Here is a 20,655-nt window from a genome sequence, read left to right as displayed (position 1 = left end):
TTGGGTGTCTGTTTGCCCTCAGCCATCCCAGATCCCCCCAGAGCGCCGGGAGCCGCTGGAATTCCTGGCCAGGGCTGCTGATCAGGTCCGTTCCTGGTGTGTTTACCCTGGTGGGGTATCCAGGGTGATGCAAAGTTGAGGTACTTGACCTCCCCAAATGCCCGCTGACCTGGAGCTAATCTGAGGTGGAGCACAGCAGAGATTTAATGACTTGTTCCACCACACCTCGGCTGGAGGGGGAATTAAAGAGCTCCCAGGACAGCTGCCGGGAGCGCTGGGGGGCCGGAGCATCCCGGGATCTGTCCCTGCTCCAGAGGGACACAATTCCGGAAAGCCCGTGGGTGCCTGTTCCCTTGGTGCCCGTGTTGTCCACACCTGCATTGTGGGAGAGAAACCTGTGCTTGCCTGCCAGACCTAAGGGAGTTATTCACAGAAGGGACAAAAACCTTAAAATATAAATAACAGTTGTGGTGAAAACCGTCCATTGAACTTCCAAAGCATCTGGGTGCAGTTGAGAGTTTTGGCCATTATTATCAATAATATAATATTTATTCATTCTCCTCATCATCAAAACAACAGCAATATTAATCTCTATTATTTTATAACATTCTTAGCTGCAACTCAAATTTTGTTTCTATTCTGTTTTTTCCTTAGCAAATACTGACTGATCCTGAGGTGACCTCCCAGGAGGGCAATATAAAAAAGGTAGGACATGGCTCAGTCTTCTGGGAATTGCTTTATTTCCTGGCTTGGAAATACACCCAGACACTTTTCCCTCACTTTTGAACTAAGGTGTTGATGGCAATAACATCATAGAAGTTTTCCAGTGTTTGCTGTTGCTTTTGTGGATTAAGTGTTGTGGTTCTGTTGGCCTATTTTTCTGTCTTTTTGTGATTTCAGTCATTATGAAAGAGAAAATAATAGTTTGAGGTATTCCTTGATTCAGCTACAACACAAACAGTTGCTGGGCCAAAGTGAGAAACCTCATTTACCTCTTTTCCCGTAAAACAAAATGTTGGTCCTTTACTTAAAGTGCTAAATTTTTGGAGGTCATTTCAGCATGTAAATATGGCTTATGTGAAGTGCAAGAGAAAAGGAATAGGTCTGTGAAAGGATAAAATTCAGCCCATGTGATGTATTAGTGGTGCTGTTCATCACATTGTGGGGCTCAAACTGTAACAGTGACCAGAGAAAATGTGTTCCACACTCAGCCCAGCTGCACAAATGTCTCCCCTGGAACTGGAAGGCAGCCTCAGCATGACATATTTGGTAGCCAGGCTGCTGTTTGGGTTGGGGTTACCATCAGAAGCTCTAAAATGAGCTTTTGTTCCATGTGGATCTGTTGGTTAACAGCTTTGCTGATTAAAGTGTTTCAAGTCAGGTTTGATTAGATCCTCTCAGCAGCTGTAGCTTGTGTGTCCTCACTGAAATAAGGAGCTGGTTGTGTCTGAGGAGTCATGTGCAATTGTCTTATAAAGGATGTTCACATGAAGTTTTTGAGAGTGGGAAATCTCTGAGGCTGGACCTTGCTGCAGCTGCCAGTGCTGCTCATCCTTCAGGATGAAGGATGCTGCTTCTCCACTCTTGAAACTAAAAGGAATCCCTTGCTTTCCTCTGCCAAACAGAGTGAAATGAAATCCTTGCCAGGCTCCAGAGTCATGCTGGGAAAAGGGATTTAGACACATGTCCAGTATGGCCTGTTCTATTCTTACCATGTTAAAAAATAAAAAATCAGGTTTTATTTCCAAGGCTTCCAAGAGGAAGCATCTTCTGAGCATGCTGTGACCTTGCCAGGAACCTGTGGCAACAGGGCTGAACTTTTTACCTTGGGCACCCCCATAACTCATGGGGTGCCTGTCCCTGCCTCTGTGGGATCCTTTTGTCTGGACAGACATGGTGACAAGGTGGCAAGTTCTCATTATCCCCACTCACTTCCCACAAGGATGGAGGAAATTCTCCATGGCCCAGCTATTTCTTATTCAGTCTTTAATTACGATATCATGAATGAACTCTCCATCCACACCTCCAGGACCTGCATTACCCCAAAGAGAGCAAAAGTTGTGTGAAACAAGGAAACATGAGACTGGCAGTTTTACATGTTCAATCCATGGGTTTATATTTAAACTTTGTGCTTTTATTTCAAGGGAGATTGTTACAAAAACTGCAGGTCTTTGAAAAATTCCATGTCCTTAAATATTTCCCTGTGCAGCAGGTATAAAACTGGACAATTGTGATATTTGACAAGGGGGGAAGGCCTGGCCTTCCACTTGTGTCTTTTAAATGCATTGTAGAGAAGCAGTAGTGGGAGTTTATGAGGTGATAAATTTATTGAAGGATGGGCAGTAGGGTTTTACAGCTGGGGTAAAGGAGGTCAGAGCAGTAAGGTAAAGAGTTCAAGTCTAAACTTTATGGCTTGTGAAAAGACTACTGTGAGACAGCTTTTCAGTCAGAAGAAAATGAAAACTAAAGAATAAGAAATCACTCCGGACAATTTTTGTAGGATCTCTCAATTGTTTGGAAGTAGCACTCTGGCATTTGGCTCCAGTGGCACAAAACCCTCTTGGGAGCAGATTTCCTTTTCCAGCCTCTCTAAATCATTCAGTTGTCATATCCCTGAAGACACAATAGTTGAGATTTTACTTCAATTTATTCCTATTCCTTCAGAGATGAGTTGGTGGCGAGAAGATGACTGAAGACAAATGTAACTGGAGTGGGTGGCCTGATTTAAACTGGGAGGGGAGGAAATCGGAGCTGGAGAGACCATAATTTCAGTGGCTCCTTTGACTGCTGCATCCCAGGTTCAGAATTGGACACTAACAAGGACTAGAAAGAGGAAAAAAAAAAAATCTGGAATGCAGAGAAAAAAATCTATAAAACCAGGAAAAAGCATGGAAGGGAAGGTGATGGCAGCGAGAGGTATAGGGAAATGTACAGGAAGCAACCTCTGCTTAAAACTGATCTCAGAACTCTCTCTGCTCTTAAGCTCCCAGGAAAAATACACTCTTTTACATAACTTAAATGAACTGAAAGCCAGGGAAAAGTCTGAAGTTGCAGCACAGCAGAGCCTGTTTTGTAGTAGAATAAAACAGGCTCTTTTTTGGCTTGGAGCACAAAGATTAAGTATTTCCCACCGTATCCAGTATTTTTTGGTTCGTGTTACTGTTATTTCTGCTGGGACTGCTGTGCTGCTAACACCACAAGGCTGATTTCTTTGTTAGTGGTTGTCTGACAGGAATAATTCAATGCCATTAAAGGACCCATATCCAGGATCATTTTCTTTATCTATGCTGCTCCATGGATTGAAATGTGGTGTATACCTAACAGGCTTTCCTTCTATCACCTTTGCTTGCTGATATTTAGTTTAACAAATATACACAAGCTCCTCATCCTGTTTGTTTAATTTTAAATCATCAGTGATGGAAGCAATATTAAAACAGGAAAGTTGCTTATTCTAGTTATTTTTGTGAGCTGAATGCGGGCAGAGATAAAAATACAAGTAATATCTGTGGGTTTATTGTTCCCTGCTCCCAAATGTCTTTTTCCCAGCCCATGTCCCTGCACTCTGTTTATTTTCCTTAGAGAGCAACTCAGTGTCCTCTCCTTCTGAATTTTCCAAGTTTCTCCACTGCATTTAATAAATTGAACAAACATCTTGTTGTCATTGTAGCTGTCCCCGTCGTCATTTCGCTTTAACTTTGAGCTGAACGATTTCTACTTCCTCCAGCAGGAAGCAAGGCCTGTACCCATTACACACCACCTTTTATTATCCCAGGCAGATGCATTTCTCTCCCCTCCAAGGGTCACTTTGGATGAGGGTTCCAGAATGCTGGGGAAGGATTCTCTGTGTGTGCAGAGCTCCCAGCCAACCTCCCCGGGCTGGGCTGTTTTTCTGACCGTGGTGACAAGGGACCTCAGGGACTTCTCTCTTCAGTAGACTCTCTATTTAGTTTCTGTTTACTTAGAGGGAATAGCCTGAGGGGCTACTGGAGAGAAAACATCTGTGGGAGATAATCTATAGAGTTATCTATCTATCACTCTTGTCGACCCTGTCTCCCCTGAGAGCAAGCTGAGAGACTTGTAATAAAAAGGCATCGCTGAAGAGGCTTTAGGGACAAATAAAGAGACATGTTAAGGGCCAGCTGAAAAAGGATAGAAGACATTATTAAAGCTCAATAGCCGTCTTATCAAAATCCAATAGGATAGGCATTTGGCAAAAGGCTTTAAATTTATTCTTTGACTTTCTGGAGAGGTTGAATTTATCCATTAACAAGAATGTGCTGCACAGGGAGCGGGAGATGCTATCGGCTTCAAAAGGGTTGGATTCAATCTGGTATTGTGCAAAACACAACAAAAACTGAAGACAAAACCAATTTTCCCCCCTCCTCTGGCTGGTCTCATTCCTACATTGCCAAATATTAGAAGCTGTAAATATAATGCTGATGAGGTTGTGGAGTAAAAGCAATTTAAGCAGCACGATTATTCTGTGCTCACAAATCACACAGATTTATTTTAAGTAAAGTGAATCTTAGAAAACTGGGTGTGATTGGAAATTTTGGCCTTTTAAAAAAAACATCAAGAACAAGAAACCCAGGTACGAGGAAAGCTTTCAGCTCTAAAGCAAAAGCAAAACCCCAACGAGCGTTTTGCTGCTGCAGATGCGAAGCGGGATGGGGCCATAAATCTCCCCGGGTTTATTATTATATCCAAAATGCTACAGGTCACAGGAACCATCTGATACTTCAGGAGCACATTGTTCGCACAGGGATGATTGATTGATAATTATGATAATTTGCAAAATGATTATTTGGGTATTATGGCCGCGGCCCGTCCCGCCGGGTCGCTGTGAAGACATTTTCTATATCAGGAATGGCCTCTGGCAAGGAGGGATGTGGAGAGGTCTGGCCGGGCTCTCCCGGCGGGATCTGCGGGGCTGATGAATGATGACCCAGAGGAGTAAGAAATCAGACCTCAATAAGCAGTCAGGAAGGTAGTTAGGGACGAGCAAGGGAACTGTTCACTGTCTTTTGTGCAGCAATTATTGGGCAGGGCAAACCCCCCCAGGCCTGAGCAGGGGCTGGCAGCACACTGTGCACCCTGAGAGAGCAAACTGCAGATTTGAACCCAGCCTGCTCCAAGGTGCTGCCCTTGCAGCACAAATTGCACTTGCATTTCTGCACTTAGCAGGGGTGCGTTATCCCCAGCTCGTGGAAGGTGTTCTAAAACTCTCAGTGATGATTTAAGCCCACAGATTTTGGTGAGTTTTCTTCACTTTTCTGTGTATTGAAGAATCACCTCACCCCAGTTTGTGCACAATCCTCATCCTGGCTGAGAATTGACACAGAATTGGGGGTTAAAGATGCTCCACAATCCTGTGGGATGGGGGAACAACCCCAGATATGGGAGCTAAAGCCCTGTTGTTTCTTCAGGGCTGCTGCTTCACAGTTACTATTTCAGAAAGAGCTTTAATTTGCTTGTTTTATAGGTTGTATCTTTATGAAATAAAGGTATATTTAGCGGCTACAAACAGAGGCAGCTTTGAGTTGATTTTTATAATCTTTTCCTGAATAGACTTGCGTCATTCCAATAAGCCCTGGACAAAAGAGTGGACAGTTGTCTGAGAGTCTTTTTTATAACATTTCTCTCTTTCTATTGTTAGAGAGCTGCTAATAAAAGAACCAGGAGTCCATTAATTCAGTGAATGAACATATAGTAAAGTCAGTTCCCTCTTGAGAACAATAATGTTGCGGTCAGCTTAGGTTTCCATGGAAACTAAGTACTTCTAAGAAGTTTGCATCCTTGATTTTGCTGAAATGAAGCATGTAAAGTAAAAAAAAGGTGTAAGGCTGGCATGGAAAAGTCGGCAAAGAAAGTGATGGTTAAATTATTCTGCAGGAATAACATTGTATGTTGAATTTCTGTGATACAGATGTTTGGGCTGGGTTGTTTAGTGAGTGTGGGTATGAGAAATGGCTCCATGAAAAGATCTCGGGGGGTTTTGAGCCCATAAATCAGGCCAAGTTAAGAGGACTTGCAGTGGTTAAGTTGCTCTCTCCATATCTGCAGAATGTTGAGGCAGCCCCAGGCACACACGGCACAAGGTAGAACAGTGGCTGCCCCAGGGCTCCCACAGCTGCAGGCTGTGAACTGGTTAATGCCAATTGCCCATTTCTCTGTGGCAAATAACATGGATTTTGGGCACAGTGTGAACACCTCACACAGTTCTAAGTAAGATCTTTCTGTGAGTTAGGTTGGTTCTTTGCCTCCAGTGTAAACCCCAGAGCCGTGATGTCAAGCTGTACTCCAGCACTGATTTACAGCTTGTGTCTGACTTCCCTGCATTGCTGGGGCTGAGGAGGTGTCCAAAATGTGCTGCTGAGCTGCTCACACTCATGGCTCAGGTGACACACGGCTGCAGTGAGCAGCATCCCCTCAGATTAAAGTGTCCCTGAACTCCAGGCAGATTTAGGAGAGGTCACCTTGTAGTCTTGATGCATCTCAAGCACAGACACAGACTTTGGGCTGGGTTTGAGTTAGAAATCGCATTTCTGTGGTGGTGAGAAGGCAGGTGGCTGCTCCCTTGGCAAAATAAATCATTTAGAATCCTTCCCTGGGAGGGTGGGCAGGCCCTGGCACAAGGTGCCCAGAGCAGCTGTGGCTGCCCCTGGATCCATGGAAGTGCCCAAGGTTGGACAGGGCTTGGAGCAGCCTGGGATAGTGGAAGGTGTCCCTGCCCATGGCAGGGGGTGGGATTGGGTGATTTTTAACTTCCAACCCAAACCATTCCATGACTCATTAGGAGATTTTGGCTGAGTAATCAGTTATGCTAATAACACATGCAAACTCAAGATTCATAAACTTTTTTATAATCAAAGAGTTTCCTAAATAACGTGAAACCCTCACATGCTGTTCCCTGCTCCCTTTGTTTGGGGTTTGTGGGAATGCTCACAAACACACATTTAACAGTTTTAACTCAAATTAACAGTTTTAAATCAAATTAAGAGTTTGAACACAACTGTTTTAACACTTCTCTCCCAATCCTCCTTTTCTCTCTGTGTCAATAAAATTCATTTCAGTGCTCCCCTGTTAAAAGCCACATGCAGTATCATACATGCAATGCCAATACTCAACATTGGTGTTTATCCCCTCACATCTGATGTGTTTTTAATTGTTTGCATCAGGAGCACGGGCTCCTTTTCCCTGCTAACCAAAGTGAGGAGCTGGCATTTCCATCCCGCCAGTGAAACAATATTCTGGATGATTAGGAGGCATTACAGCCCCGGCTCAGTTTGAAAATGCCAGAATGCCCCAGAGATCCCCATGAATCTGCTGCCAGCCGGCCCCTGTCAGAGCTGAAGGCAGCACTGTCTGGAGCCCAAAATCAACTTCAGGAAGGTCATGTGAAAGAAAATCCTCAGTCATCAGGAAGCCCTTGGCCCCGTGGCCTTTCTGACATTTTCTGACAAACCTTAAATCACCAGAGTAGACAAAACATCACAAATTTTGGAATGATAGCCTGTGGGATTTCGGGGCTGTGTGCTAACTTGGAAGGTAACACGCACACACAGCCCCCTCCCCTCCCTCTGCTCTGCAATTCCTCCTCGGATGCTGAGCTGAGTGTGCCACCAGGGTTTTGCTGGAATCAGGTCCTGGAATCAGGTGTGGATTCAGAATCACCTCTGGGTGGGGTGGGAGCTGATACAGCAGCAGAGGAGGGACCTGCTCCAGATTTTTATGTGGAACAGGGAATATTCTTCAGTGTGGGAGGAAGGATCACTTCCAGGACAAGCTTCTGTTCGGGTGGAGAATCTGGAATCGGGATTTATTGTGTGGTTCCATACCTTAGAGATGGTTCCATGGGTGTCACCTGGGATTCTGAGGGGGATGCAGGATTGGGTTAATCCCACTGGAAGGAGAATTTGGGTCAGGTAGGAGCCTCTTGGAGCTCCCTGGATAAACAAAAAACCTGGACAGCAGCTGGGGAGGGAGGCAAGGGGAGAGTGTGGGGGTGAGTAACCTCCAGAGTGACTAGAAATTGGGTCCAACCCCAATAGTGCTGTTAAAAAAATGAAAGCCAGAACACAAAAAACTGGGTGCCAGTGAACAATAATTGAATATAAATATACATAAAACCAAAAAATGCTTTTTGGTTTGGGTTTTGTTTTTATATATTGTTCTAGAAATAAATCAAGGATCTGCAGAGCAGTGAAGGTGGGACTGTTGTCCCACAGGCATTGCAGGAGCACAATATATTTTGATGTATTTTGATTTTATATTCTGCAAGATTTCTATGAGATGAAAAAATACATGTTCTGGAAAGAAAAAACAACACAACCAAATTTATTTTTCATAGGACAGTTTGGGGAGAAAAATAAAGAAAAGTAATTGCCAGAAGTCAGCTCCTCTGTGATGTTCAGTGGTGCCTTCCCTCTGGAAATTTCAGCAACACTCTGCAAACATGTACATAAATATATATAAAACTATAGATATAATAATGATAGTAGCAGCAGGAATCTAAATTAAGTGCTTAAATCCTTTCTTGGCTAACCCAAGTGATTCATTTTTTTTTTTATTACATTTTTCCCCTTCTTATTTTAGACTGTAACACAGAATGTAGACCAGAAATACTGAAAGCTGTGGAATAGATTAGAAACTAATTTATAAACTTCAGAGGAAGTTTTTCTCTTGCTTAATGTGACCTTATAAGTAACTGAAATTAAGAAATCTTCTGTCATCTGGAGGCATCCCTTCTCCTAATCTTCCAGAGTTAGCTGATTATTTTAGGGATTTGTTGCCATGAATTCTGGCCTTGGGGAGGGGAGGTGCATTTGCTTCCCAGCATTTTTCCAGCTCATTAATAACTGCTGCAGAGATAGTTCTGCACTGCTGCTGTCAGGACATCTTAGCCCCTGTTTGGTGCAATAATTCCTTCTGTTCCAGAAGAATAAATCGCAGCTCCTAAAGGAACTACTTTTCTGAGTTTCCACTGGAATTGCAGTCTTAAGCTTCAGCTCCTCTGCCCCAGAATGTTGGTTCTTCCTCACAGAAAGTCTGGGACAACTCTGGAAATTTGTATCAGTGCTGCTGCCTCAAGGTAGTTTTTAGGACAGTGTTAAATTCTTCTTTCCTGAAATACTCAATTGAAAAACTAGTCAAGAGGAATTTTAATTTTTTCAATGTTTGCCCTTCCAATTTCTTATATTTATATGTAAAACTAGGATAGTCTTGACCTTCATTGTTCATCTCTTCCCTTAGTACCTGGTTCAGTTTTTTCCCTCTTTCTGTAGTGCTGCCCAGAAATAAGCTGGACTTTTCTCCTGGTTATCTTGGCAAACCCAAGCAGTCTCTTGCTCAGCTCCTGCTGCCATGAAATGGACATTAATCACTTTCCTTGTCATGGGAATCTTAAAAAAAGGTAAATCCTGGAAAACCTCTGTGCTGGGGCCAGGGTTGCCATGTAAATCCACCCACAGGAAAACAGCCTCAGCTGGACACTCAGCTCTGTCTGGGCTTGTGATGCCACTCACTGTGACCTCGTTCCATTTTTTCTGCCTGGGTGTCTCTTTTCCCCCTAAATTCTCATTGGGACCAGAGATACACTGGAGGGTTATTTTCCTGGTTTCCTGCGATGCCAAGCAGGAAGGATGTGCAGTTTTTCCTAAGGAGGTCGTGCTGTCCCTGAGTAAGATCCTTCCTCTCAGGCTTTGTGTCTGCTGATGACTCGAACATGTCCTCTGAGTTCCAGCAGCAATTTATTCCTGGCAGGTTGTATTTGCCAGTCCTTTTGCCAATAAAAACTTCGGATTGGAATAGTGTCCCACCCTCCATTCCAGGTCTGCTGCTCACCATATGCTCCTTTGCTCTTTGCTCTGATGGCCTTTCCTGCAGACTCCAGAGCATCTCCTGCTAAAAACAGGTACAAACTGGGCAGTCCTGGAGTAGGAAATGTGAGATTTAAATCACGCTCATTTTTCCAAGGCATTGCTATATTGGAGATGTTCAACCATCCAGCAAATCCCATCCTCATCCAGGAGCTGGGTTGGCTTTAGGCAAAACGCTTTGTGTCCAGCTGCTCTTCACACAGTCTAATGATTCATTTTGCTATTTGAAGTATTTAATTCCAAGAAAAAAAGTCATAATGGTCAGTCATGGACATTTTAATTATTATTATCCTGATAGCACAGTTTTCTCAGAGTGAAGAAGTCAGAAAAATGAGATTTATTATTTAATCCTGGTGTATGTCTATGTTACTGCTGGGCCCAGAGCAAGGCTTTAACCATTTGCAACATGAATATTTGTGTTCTGGTGACTCCAAAGTGTCACAGAGCAAAATGGCCATGAAAGCAGAATATTCTGAGATGATCTTAAATGGTCCTTTTTTGCTTCATGATAGGAAGGTTGGCAAACTAGTAGCTGATGGATGTCAGGGTTTGCAGCCATGTTTGGTTTGGAAACTCACTCTGAAGTTTGGATGCATCTTTGAAATCCATCAGAACCTCTTTGGTCTGAAAAACATCCATGAAAACCTTGCACATGACTTTATTTTTTTATTCTTTCATAGATTTCTTTTAGTTCCTCAAACTAACTGGGCTGAAAATAACCAAGGAATAGATTTTCTTGTTGCATTTTCTCTGTTCTGTTTGTAGTGCCAGGGAAAGCCTGGAAGTGTTGGAAGCTTATGCACATAAATGATGAGAAAAGAAACTAATGGACTTTTGATTTTCTCTAAAAGTTCAGAAATCCTTTAGAGCTGGACAAGGCTTTGAGTGTGTTTTGATTCTTGCAGAGGAGTAGAACTCAAGAAAATTACTCTTTTTTAATATATCTACATGGATTGGCTCTCCACAAAGCACAATCACAAATTGATTGGCATAATAAGTAGATTTTAGGCTTTAAAGAGGGAGAAGGGATTTTCCAGCTACATTTCTCAGCTCTGTGGTTAAATTAACATCTAGTGTCAGACAGAAAACCTGCTGGACTCTCTTTGGGTAGGACAGAATCTCTGCTGATCTCACTGACCTCCTGTATCTCTGCTCTTCCCTCGGTTTTGTGCTTTTTGTGCTCTTTTTCTGTGATGCTTACAGATGTCAAACTCTGAATTATAAAGCCATGTGTTTGGTGCCTCTGTCTCCCCTTTGAGGATAACCAAACTTCTCTCTCTCTGTATTTACACAGCCGGGATTTACCTTTGTAATAGCCCCATTTCCACCCCCCCAGGTTGTTTTCACTCCTATAAAATAGCTCACCTGTGCTTTCTGTGCTTGCACAGGGGTCCCCCTTTCATGCTAACACAGCACATCAAATATTTGTTTGCTTTTTCTTTAAATATCGATGAATAATGACTTCCTTTAAAAAAGAAAAAAAAAAAGAAGAAGAAGAAGAAAAAAACTGCTGGGCATCTCAGTTCACAGGTCTGCTGTTGTAAAACTGCAAAACCAGAGTGGTGGCAGAGGGACACCCTCTTCAGAGGCAGAGAAACCCTTTAAAGAAATTAATTTGATCCGATTTTGTGCTTGTACAGGTGAAATTCTCTATCATAAGCAGTAGTCACGCTGTAAAAAAAGCAGCTGAAATACATATTTTGCATTAAGGGTCATTAAGGCTCATCTGTGTCACACACCGGTCAGAACAGGTCCAGGAGGAACCAGTCCTGTAGCAAGAAAGGTTTGGGTTGGATGCAGAGAAAAACGAGCCCCTGGGATAGCTGAGTACCCGAGGGCTCTCTGGGGAGGAGATAAAACCCCTGCCACTGCAGGCTCCTGAGAGTTCAGACGGATACCTGCCAGGCCGGCCTGCATCTCCACAATCCTGCATGAGAATGAGGGGAGCCGGGATCGCTTCCCCAGCTCGCTCGCAGCCGCAGGGCTCTCATGGTGCTCACGGTTATCTTGTTCATCGGTGTCAGAGCAGCGAGGGAGGCACAGCCCCACTGCCCTTTCATTCGCACGTGCGGGGAAAATGCGAGCTGGGGGCACTGAAAGCTTTTCTTCTCCTCTTAGGCTCTTTTTGTCTCCCTTTAATGGTGCCTGGGAAGTGTCGTGCTCTTTGTGTTCGCTTTTCCTTATCAGCCGAACATTTTTCTCCGTTTTCAAGTGGATTGGGTGCTCAGGAGAGCTGGCAGGTGGAGAGCAAAGCGATCCGAGGGGCTGAAAGTCCTGAAGTCCCACCTAGTTGAGTTATCCAGCATGGAAACCAGTTGATCCAGATTCTAAAACATGTAGTTATACCTGGATAACAGAAAAGCAGAGGGAAAGAAACTGAGAAAGAGAGAGAGAAAGAGAAAAAAAGGAGAGAGGAGAATGAAGGGGAAGGGGAAGGGGAAGGGAGGAAGGTCTGTCTAATAGTTAAACTGTAAGCCAGAGTGCTGAATTAATATATTAAGTTAAAACAAGGATGATAGAATATCGAATAACAGCTGCAAGTGAATGCTGGAATGCTCAGTGCTTTTATAAAGAAGATTTAAGGTGTCAAAGCATTTTTCTGTTTCAACATGGAAGTTCTTTGTCCTTGTGGCTGACATTGCTGAGTTTCTATGTATCGTTGCACTGGGTGGAAACATCCTTTAACTGCCAGACAGCACTTACCGATAAGCCACCAATTAATAATGTTGATTTGAAAAGCCCGAGAATAGGTGAGAAAGCAAAGTCCTTTGGTAAGTCATATTTGCACAGTATTAAGAGTCCCCTTTTACCTGGCCCAGCAAACACGGCTTCGGGAGCTCCGTGCCATTGAAAAGCTGAGAGACTCTAATGATATGTGCAACTGATAATTGCCACTCCTCGCTGCTCAGCACCCACTTATCGTGCCTTTTGTACATACATACCTTTGCAACAGGCAGCTCCCGGCAGATGTGGCTCTCTATCCTTTATACCGAGACGGGGGGATATATTTTTTTGGTTTTGTTTTTCCTGCTACATCGACCCGTTTTATCAGAGAAGTATATGTCGGGGAGGAATCAGCTTTTCCTTCAAAGTTGGTGGCCCTGGAACTGAAGGCTTTGCGTTGGGTCTGGGTGTGCAAACACCCCTCTCTGTTTGCTCAGCTGATGCCACAGTCGTCCCTCAGCGCCCGCAGGACAAGGCCAGCGCTGGTTCTGGTGGAACAAAAAGCGATTAAACCCGGTGGCAAACGCAAAAGCAACTCGCTGAGGGAAACATGGATGATTCCACACAGGCACCTGTGGGCTTTGGTGGAGGTGCTTTGTGTGGGTAGAAAAGATCTCAGGGTGCACACAGGGCCTGGGTTCCTGGCTCTTGAATCATGACATCCCCTAAACTCTCACTTATCAAAAGAACAAACTGCAGAAAAGTCAAAAACCTGATCCAGGCAGGTGGGACACTGAAGGTGTGAGGTGGGGACACATCTTGAGCAGAGCAGTTGTCGGCAGCCGGGCACGGAACGTGCTCCATCATCTCTATCTTTGTATGTTCCTGTGCTCTTAAAAAGGCATAGAAATTGAATTAATTAGAAGTAGATGAAGCTGTTTGATTAAAGGGCTTATTTGTTGCCCGGCCGTATGTGGAGGTATAGAAATGCAATTAGTTAGAGAGTGCCATTAGCAGTGTCAGGGACCAGAAGTAATAGAGCTTAACCCTCCCGGGAGGCTGCTGGGGCTGGGATCCCGTGCTGCAGGGCCCGGGTTACACCACAACAACTGTTTTTCCCTCTTAACTCTTTCCATTTAGAGCTTCCCAGCAAGAGCCAGCCTGTTCAAACACACACGGAGCCAGCTCTGCCCTCCCTGCAATCAGCAGCCTGCAAAAATGAGAAGTTCTACAAAGACTCGCTTTTAAAATATGCAAAATACATCAATTTGTCAGCTTTCAGAAATCCCTTGAGAGCATGACTGGGAGTGTGATCCTGCTGCAGCATCTGTTCGTGTAGCAGTGACCTGCAGGATTTTGGGGTGAGAGTGGTGATAAAACACACAGGATTGAACAGGAGCATTTGCAAGTGGCACATTCGGGAGCTGTGCCAGGCTGCTGCAGTTTCACTTTATCAGATGCTACCCAAATTCACTCCGGTGGCATCAGAATTTATCTGCCTGCTGGTCAGGGTGTGCTTTGGACACCTCTGGGATCTCTTTCAATGAGTTTTGTGTGGTCTTGCTACTGTTACTCCTCAACATGTGCTGGGTGTGAGGAGGGAAATGTTGGCCGAGTCCTGACTTTTGAGGTTTCAGTCTTGGTGGCCAGCACTTTTTCTGCTCTTTCATGGATTGACTGAAGTGCCAGAGTGTGAGTGCTCAGCTCCACTGACAGCTCAGCAACCTGTCCACAGCCGTGGTACCCAAACTTTCTGGGGAGAAACATCCACATATGGGATGCCCTTGGGTGAGAAAAAGCTCCCAGCATCAGCCAAGGCTGTGGCAAACCTGCTCTAAACCACCCTAAACGTGGCTGATGTATCTGTGTCCTTTCCCTTGAGAAAGTGCTGCTCTCCAGATGAAAAGAAATGAACTTCATATTTCAGCTGATAATGAGAAGTTAATAAAATCGGGATTTTGTGCAATGCAGGACCTCTGACATCTTAATCTTTATTAAAGAGACTTAAACTACCAGGAGCTGCTGGTGCTGACTGGCACAGCCAGACTCGAGAAACACCAGGAGAGACTGGTCAAATGAACTGTTAAACAACTTTTCCTAATCCATCAGGAAGAAACAATAAGTGCTGGAAACATCTATTTACCATGCATCAATCACGCTTACCTAAGCAATTTCTAAGTAATTATACTTCTGTTATATAGTTCCTGAGATGACTGGTCTGAATGAGACGTAGGCTTTATTAAAACAAACAAACAAAAAAAAATCACTTTCCTCGACATATCAAATGTTCTGTCACAGTAGTAATTTTTCTGGACATGATTTCTGCTAATTGTTGTGTTAAAATCCTATCTGGAATTCAAAAAACTGCTTTTCCCTTTTAAAAACTTCAGAAAAGGAAAGGTTTAAATTTTTTTAAGTGGTAGAGATTTTGTCTGTTGAGTTCTGCAAAGTCAGTAAAAAAGGTATTAGGACCAGCTTGCCAAGATGTGACCTATGTGAAGGGAATACTGGGGACAGGGAGAATAAAACTGATCTTTGCTGCAGTGAAAGCTGAGTGCCTTTTTCCTTCTTTATTTAAATTTCTGCCTGCTTTTATCCAAAGCTATCCCTACAGGAGCAGGCAAAGATAGGACATTCTGGTGGTCTCCAGGACACACCAAGCTGTGAACAACCATCTCGTTCCTATTCTGAAGATTTTGCTTATATTTTTCCTGACCAATAGAACATTCCAGGCTAATGGATCAATTAATGGAGGGCAGTTTGTCTCTACATTTTATACAGCCATGCAAATGCAGCGCCTTGTGTCTCATTGACCTTTGATGTTTGAACATCGTGGAGTTATAAAAACAGATATAAATATATGTGTGTTTTACAGACCCATCATTGTGTGGGGCTTTGAAATGTCGTTTTCTAATCCACTTGGAGGAAGGGGAGGGATGGAGTCTTTGTCAGTATCCAAGCAATTAGGATAATTAAAAAAGAAAGCTTATTGGGTAAACATGCTCTTAGATTGTGACCTCTTAATTAATGGACTACAGGGAGAAATTACAGCGGTGGCAAGATAATTAACACATGCATTTAAAAAGAACTGTTAGACAAGGGTATTATAGGATAGTAAGACACAGATTTGAATCACCGAAGGACTCTGGAGGTGAACAAACACGGTGGAACAAGACAAGATTTGCATGTGTGAGTGCCCCAGTACACAAGAGGGACACATTAGGATAACTTTGTTATCACACCCAGGCGGCTCCTTTAGTGCCACATTCCCCCAGCCAAGGGCTTTAAGTCCAGGCTGGGTTTTGTGGAGTCTCCCAGGAACAGAATTCCACCATAGGATGTGGTGCAATTCCTGATAATTCTGAATTTTGCCACGAGAGTGTTGGAAACTTTGCTCCTCTTGGGACATTGACACCCATCAGGGAGCTGTTCGTCTGTTTTGGGGCACCCTGCATCTGCAGTCCTGGTTTTGTGGCTCTCACTAATCCTGACAGCTCCAGCCAGCATTTTGGAAACTGGATCAGCCATTAACAAATAAAAAAGATCCATTTGAGAAGCAGATTGTTTCCCTTCTCAGAGCAGAGTTTGGGTCGTGTGTGCTGTTGGGTTACAAAGTCAATCATCAGCCCCAATGAGTAGAGAGCTCCGAACAGAATACCCAAAGCAGACATTTTTTGATTGATTTCCCTTTTTCTGTCACCAAAACTGTCTCATCCTTGCCAGGTACCAAGCAGTGCAGCTTGTGGAGCGGGGTTCTCAGGCTCTGGCTTTGTACACAAGCACCCAAACCAGTGTGAGCACTGGGATGAGTGATGGTTATCAGTAATGTTATCAATAATTCACCAGCGTAGGGTTTTGGTGCCTGGCAGGTGAGGGGCTGAGCACAGCAGCAGCATCTGGACATCTTCCTCACCTGGGATCATTCCCCCAGCACCACATTTGGCGTTTTTTCCATTTTTGAAAGAGGAGGGCCCAATTAAAGCTCTGTGATGGCCAGACCTACCTCTGCCAATAGGGTTTTTATCTCTGTAGAGAGAGTGGTCCTGAACAGGATTTCCCTGTTCAGTGCAAGGAAGCAACACTCAGACCAAGAGAGTCTCTGATGGAGTGTGGTGGGTTGCTCAGTGATTTGGGAAGGGTAGAAACGCCTAACAGCGATGTCCATGCTTATGGAATTGCCCATGGATCGGGCTAAATCTTGCCCAAAATGGGGAGGAACTTTGCATTGGCTATGGAGGTGCTTTGCCTGGCTAGGAAAGGTCTCAGGGTGCACACAGGACCAGGGTTCTGGGCTCTCTAATCATTAAATCCCCTTAACTCTCATTTTTGAAAGAACAAACTGCAGAAAAGTCGAAAACTAAAATGATGTGTGTTTAGGGGATCAAACCTCACACTCCAAGCATGCACACAAGCCAAAGCTGGATGATTAGGTACAGTTTGAGGAACATGTGATTTGCATAAGTCCCCACTCCCCACAGCATCCTGGGGAACAAAGAGATGCTCTGCCAAGCCAACATTTCAGGGATCCCACCGAGCACTTACCCAAATCCCACCCACTTCTTGGTGAGTCTCAGCACTGCTGCTTTTGTCTGAATATAAATGTCCCTGTTCAGTGCAGTGTTCATCCTACCTGGGACATTAAGAGATGCATGTGGACTAAAAAAATATTTTAAAAAAGCATTATGAATGTTTGATTAGTGACTTGGGCCCCAAATTTTTAACTAATTGAGCACATTAAATGGTATGTCTGTGAAAGACTAATACAAGACACTTTTCAAAGCTTCTTTAATAAAAATTCTATTTGGGATTTGACCATAATGGCTATCCTTGCTTGCCAAAACATGACTTCTTAGCAGGTGACTTTCATCAAGTACATCTGAAATAGTACCTAAATGAATTAGCAATAAAATGGACTTAGGCCGAGCAGTAGGAGCCTCCATTAATCTTGGGTTAATCACTAAAGAGATGCCATTCACTTTTCTTAAGAAGTCACATTTTTCTCCCCTTGCTGGCGACCAGATTTCATAAAGTAACATATTTCTAATGAAAGGGCTCTGCTTGAATTAAAACCCTGAAGGTTTATGCAGATTTTAGTTTTGATTACTGCTGGCATGGGCTCTTAGCAGACTCCGGAAGGTAGGGCCGCAGTGAAAGAGTCCCAGCATGCAGTTCATAATATTCTTTGAAATAAAATAGTGCACTTGTACTTAGTGGCTTTAATCAGCTCTGACTTTTGATAGTCAAACAATAGCTAATTACAGTAACACCTGCCTTCTAAGTCATGTCATGTAGGTTATTGCCAACAAGAGACCTTGTATCTTAGCTGCGTGATTATTATAGAGTCTAAAACCTATCTGTTCAAAAAAGAGGGGGGGAGAAGAGTGGAGTTTGGTGGCCATTATCCCTCTTTTTATTGTCTGATGCATTTCTGGCTTTTCTCGTGGCAGTTTGCTGCGTTTGAAAGGCAGAGAGTTGGTGTTTATGGCCGGATTAGAGATGGGAGGCTCGGGGAGAAAGATATGATTTGCAGCTCTCACTTTTCCATGCACTAACGGGAGATAATGCTGGACGTGTGCAGCCCCAAACCTATCTGAATGCATCTTGCTTTTCATGTAGCACAAAATTTGAAAAATGTTGTGAGTTGGTTGTATCATCGGATCTCTGGCGGGCAGCCACGGAGCAGAATTTTCTTTCGCCGTCATTAAATGCACTGGTACGGGAAGGGGAACAAAGGGCCATTTATTTCAACCTTCATCAGCTCTGGAAGGGTTTCATAAAATAAAAAATACCCAGCTAAGAACCCGATTTTGAAATGACAGACCATGTTTCTGGAAAGAAATCCACACTTTTCCCCCCAAAATATCTGCCTTTCCTGTGAGGAATTGAGTTGGACAAGTTTCCTTGTCAGGCGAAGGAAGCCATAAATTATTGTCTCATTGAAGACTCTTTTCTCATTAATTTTGCCAGCAAATAAGGCTTCGTTTTCACAAACTCAGCCAAGTGAATAATATCAGATGCTTGCCAGAGGGTCTCAAAGAGCTGCAGCTCTGTGTGCTGATCCTGGAGGGATGCTCCCTGCTCCAGACCAAGAGGATAACGGGACAGATTTGGCACCCAGCTCTCCCAGTTTGGGCTCAGAACTGTGTGAGCAGGGAAATTAAAGGGCTTTAATGCTCAGAGTATTCAGAGAAATCCTAGGAGTGTGAAAGGGACCAACTGGAGGCATCCTTGGATCAGGTTTTACAGGGTGTGTTTTATGGGCATGTTTTAGGAAATTGTCACCGGTGCGTTATGTGTGCCCAGGGTTCCACTGTTTTTCCTCCATGATTTTGAAGGCAAATAGATTGAATTCTGGGAAGAGCATCATTTTCAGATAGCTCTGCTCTGGCTGACAATAAAATCCCTCAAACTATTTTGGGATTTTGGCAAGATGTGGTGTATCTCTGCCCTAGGCTTTTCACCTGAAATCTTGCATTTCCTGCACTGTAACTCATCACATCCGAGTACTGAGGATGGGTGTAGGGGGGTTAAATTTCCCTTTGCAATCAGACTGCATGTTTAAAAAAATCATTCCTTCTGGATTATACACGGAATTTGCAAGGGAATGTATTCAGGGTTACCTCAATGAGCAGGGAATTCATGTCACAAGGACGTGTTGTTAACTCTGCTTCCCAAAACCACTTCTAAGTTCAGCCTTTAATGGGTTGCCTTTTCCCTCTAAGTTATTCTTTCTCACTCCATCATTTGTCACGTTAACCTCAAACTGTGTAGTGAGAAATCTTCTTTATATCAGTTACCATGTTTGCCATATCTGATCAGCGTGATTGATCATGGCCCCAGCCACAGGTTGGTAATAAGCTGTTTTGAGAGAGACACACATTTCCCCCAGGACAAAGCTGGCATGACAGCATTATAAACTGGCCATTTATCAAGCTGCTCCCAGGTGGTCACTGTCGGAGCACGGCTCGGCAGCCTGGGCTTCCACGGAGCTACGGGGGGATGGACCAGGGGCTGGTGGGCACCGTGCTGCAGCTCATGCAGGAGACAGTAACAAATGACACCGCGCTGCAGGCGCAATTGGGAGTGCAAATGTCACGCCTGGAGTCGGCCAAGTCCCTCCTCGGAGCGCGGCTCCGGAGGCTGCTCCAGGTGGCAGCGGGGCAAAATGCCATGGGACTGCTCCACAGGGAATGCTGGGGGGCTTTACTGTGCCCCGAGGGGATGGGGCTCAGTGCTGGCCAAAATACGGATGGAGCAGAATCATCTCCATCTTTGCAGCCCAGGAGTTTACAGAGTCTGTGTTAGTGGGGAGGCTGGAGAGCATCTCCCACAAGGAAGGGCTGAGGGAGTTGGGAATGCTCAGCATGGACAAGAGAAGGTTTGGGGTGACCTAAATGTAGCTTTCCTGTTCCTGAAGGAGCCGACAAACATCCAACAAAGATGGAGTTTTTACAAGGGCCTGGAGTGACAGGACAAGGGGGAACAGTGTCACACAGAGGGAAAGTTCAGGGTGGATATATGGAAATATGGAAAAAATCCTTCCCTGGGAGGGTGGGGAGGCCCTGGCACAGGGTGCCCAGAGCAGCTGAGGCTGCCCCTGGATCCCTGGAAGTGTCCAAGGCCAGTTTGGATGGGGCTTGGAGCAACCTGGGACAGGGGAAGGTGTCCCTGCCCATGGCAGGGGGTGGAACAAAATTAGTTTTAAGGTCCTTTCCAACCCAAACCATTCTGTGATTCCATGAAATTCATCTTCTGAAGAACTGAATAAGGTGTTACAAAACTGTTTTTCTTTTAACCTGCTCTGTGTTGTGTTCCCCCCAACCCTCCTCCCCTTTCCCTGAATTTTGGTAAAGTGACTTTTATTTTACAGCTTAAATGTGTAGTTATTCCCAGTCTGCACAAACTGCAATTTTTAATCTTAATGATAGATTTAGTGACCACTGAAGTGTAAAATAAACTACTGTGGCCTAATCAATCAAATCTGCATAGTTGAGAGAAAGCACCTGTATGAGGCTTTTATATCAGAATGTCTGTAATGGTAATAGATGTTTATTAGCAACCATAAAGCTGTTTGAATTTAATATCTCTCTAAATAACACCAACAGCATTAAAA

The 20,655-nt window shown here is 44.1% G+C and overlaps 1 protein-coding gene across 2 annotated transcripts in view; it reads left to right on the top strand.

Moving 5' to 3' along the window:
• The window catches only part of PRDM16 (PR/SET domain 16), a 282,440-nt gene that overhangs the window by 144,727 nt on the left and 117,058 nt on the right, over window positions 1–20,655 (top strand). For both annotated transcript variants that reach the window (XM_088066579.1, XM_088066578.1), the window contains exon 3: window positions 655–705. In XM_088066579.1, coding sequence (XP_087922705.1) covers window positions 655–705 — 51 coding nt within the window. The remainder of the gene's footprint in view (window positions 1–654; window positions 706–20,655) is intronic.

Source organism: Pseudopodoces humilis, chromosome 24 (genome assembly GCF_049639895.1).
Source record: "Pseudopodoces humilis isolate 2021_Gansu_Grassland_sample_001 chromosome 24, ASM4963989v1, whole genome shotgun sequence".
In the NCBI taxonomy this organism is placed as follows: domain Eukaryota; kingdom Metazoa; phylum Chordata; class Aves; order Passeriformes; family Paridae; genus Pseudopodoces; species Pseudopodoces humilis.
The sequence above is the reverse complement of the archived record's forward strand: the minus strand, read 5'-3'. Positions and strand labels throughout refer to the sequence as shown.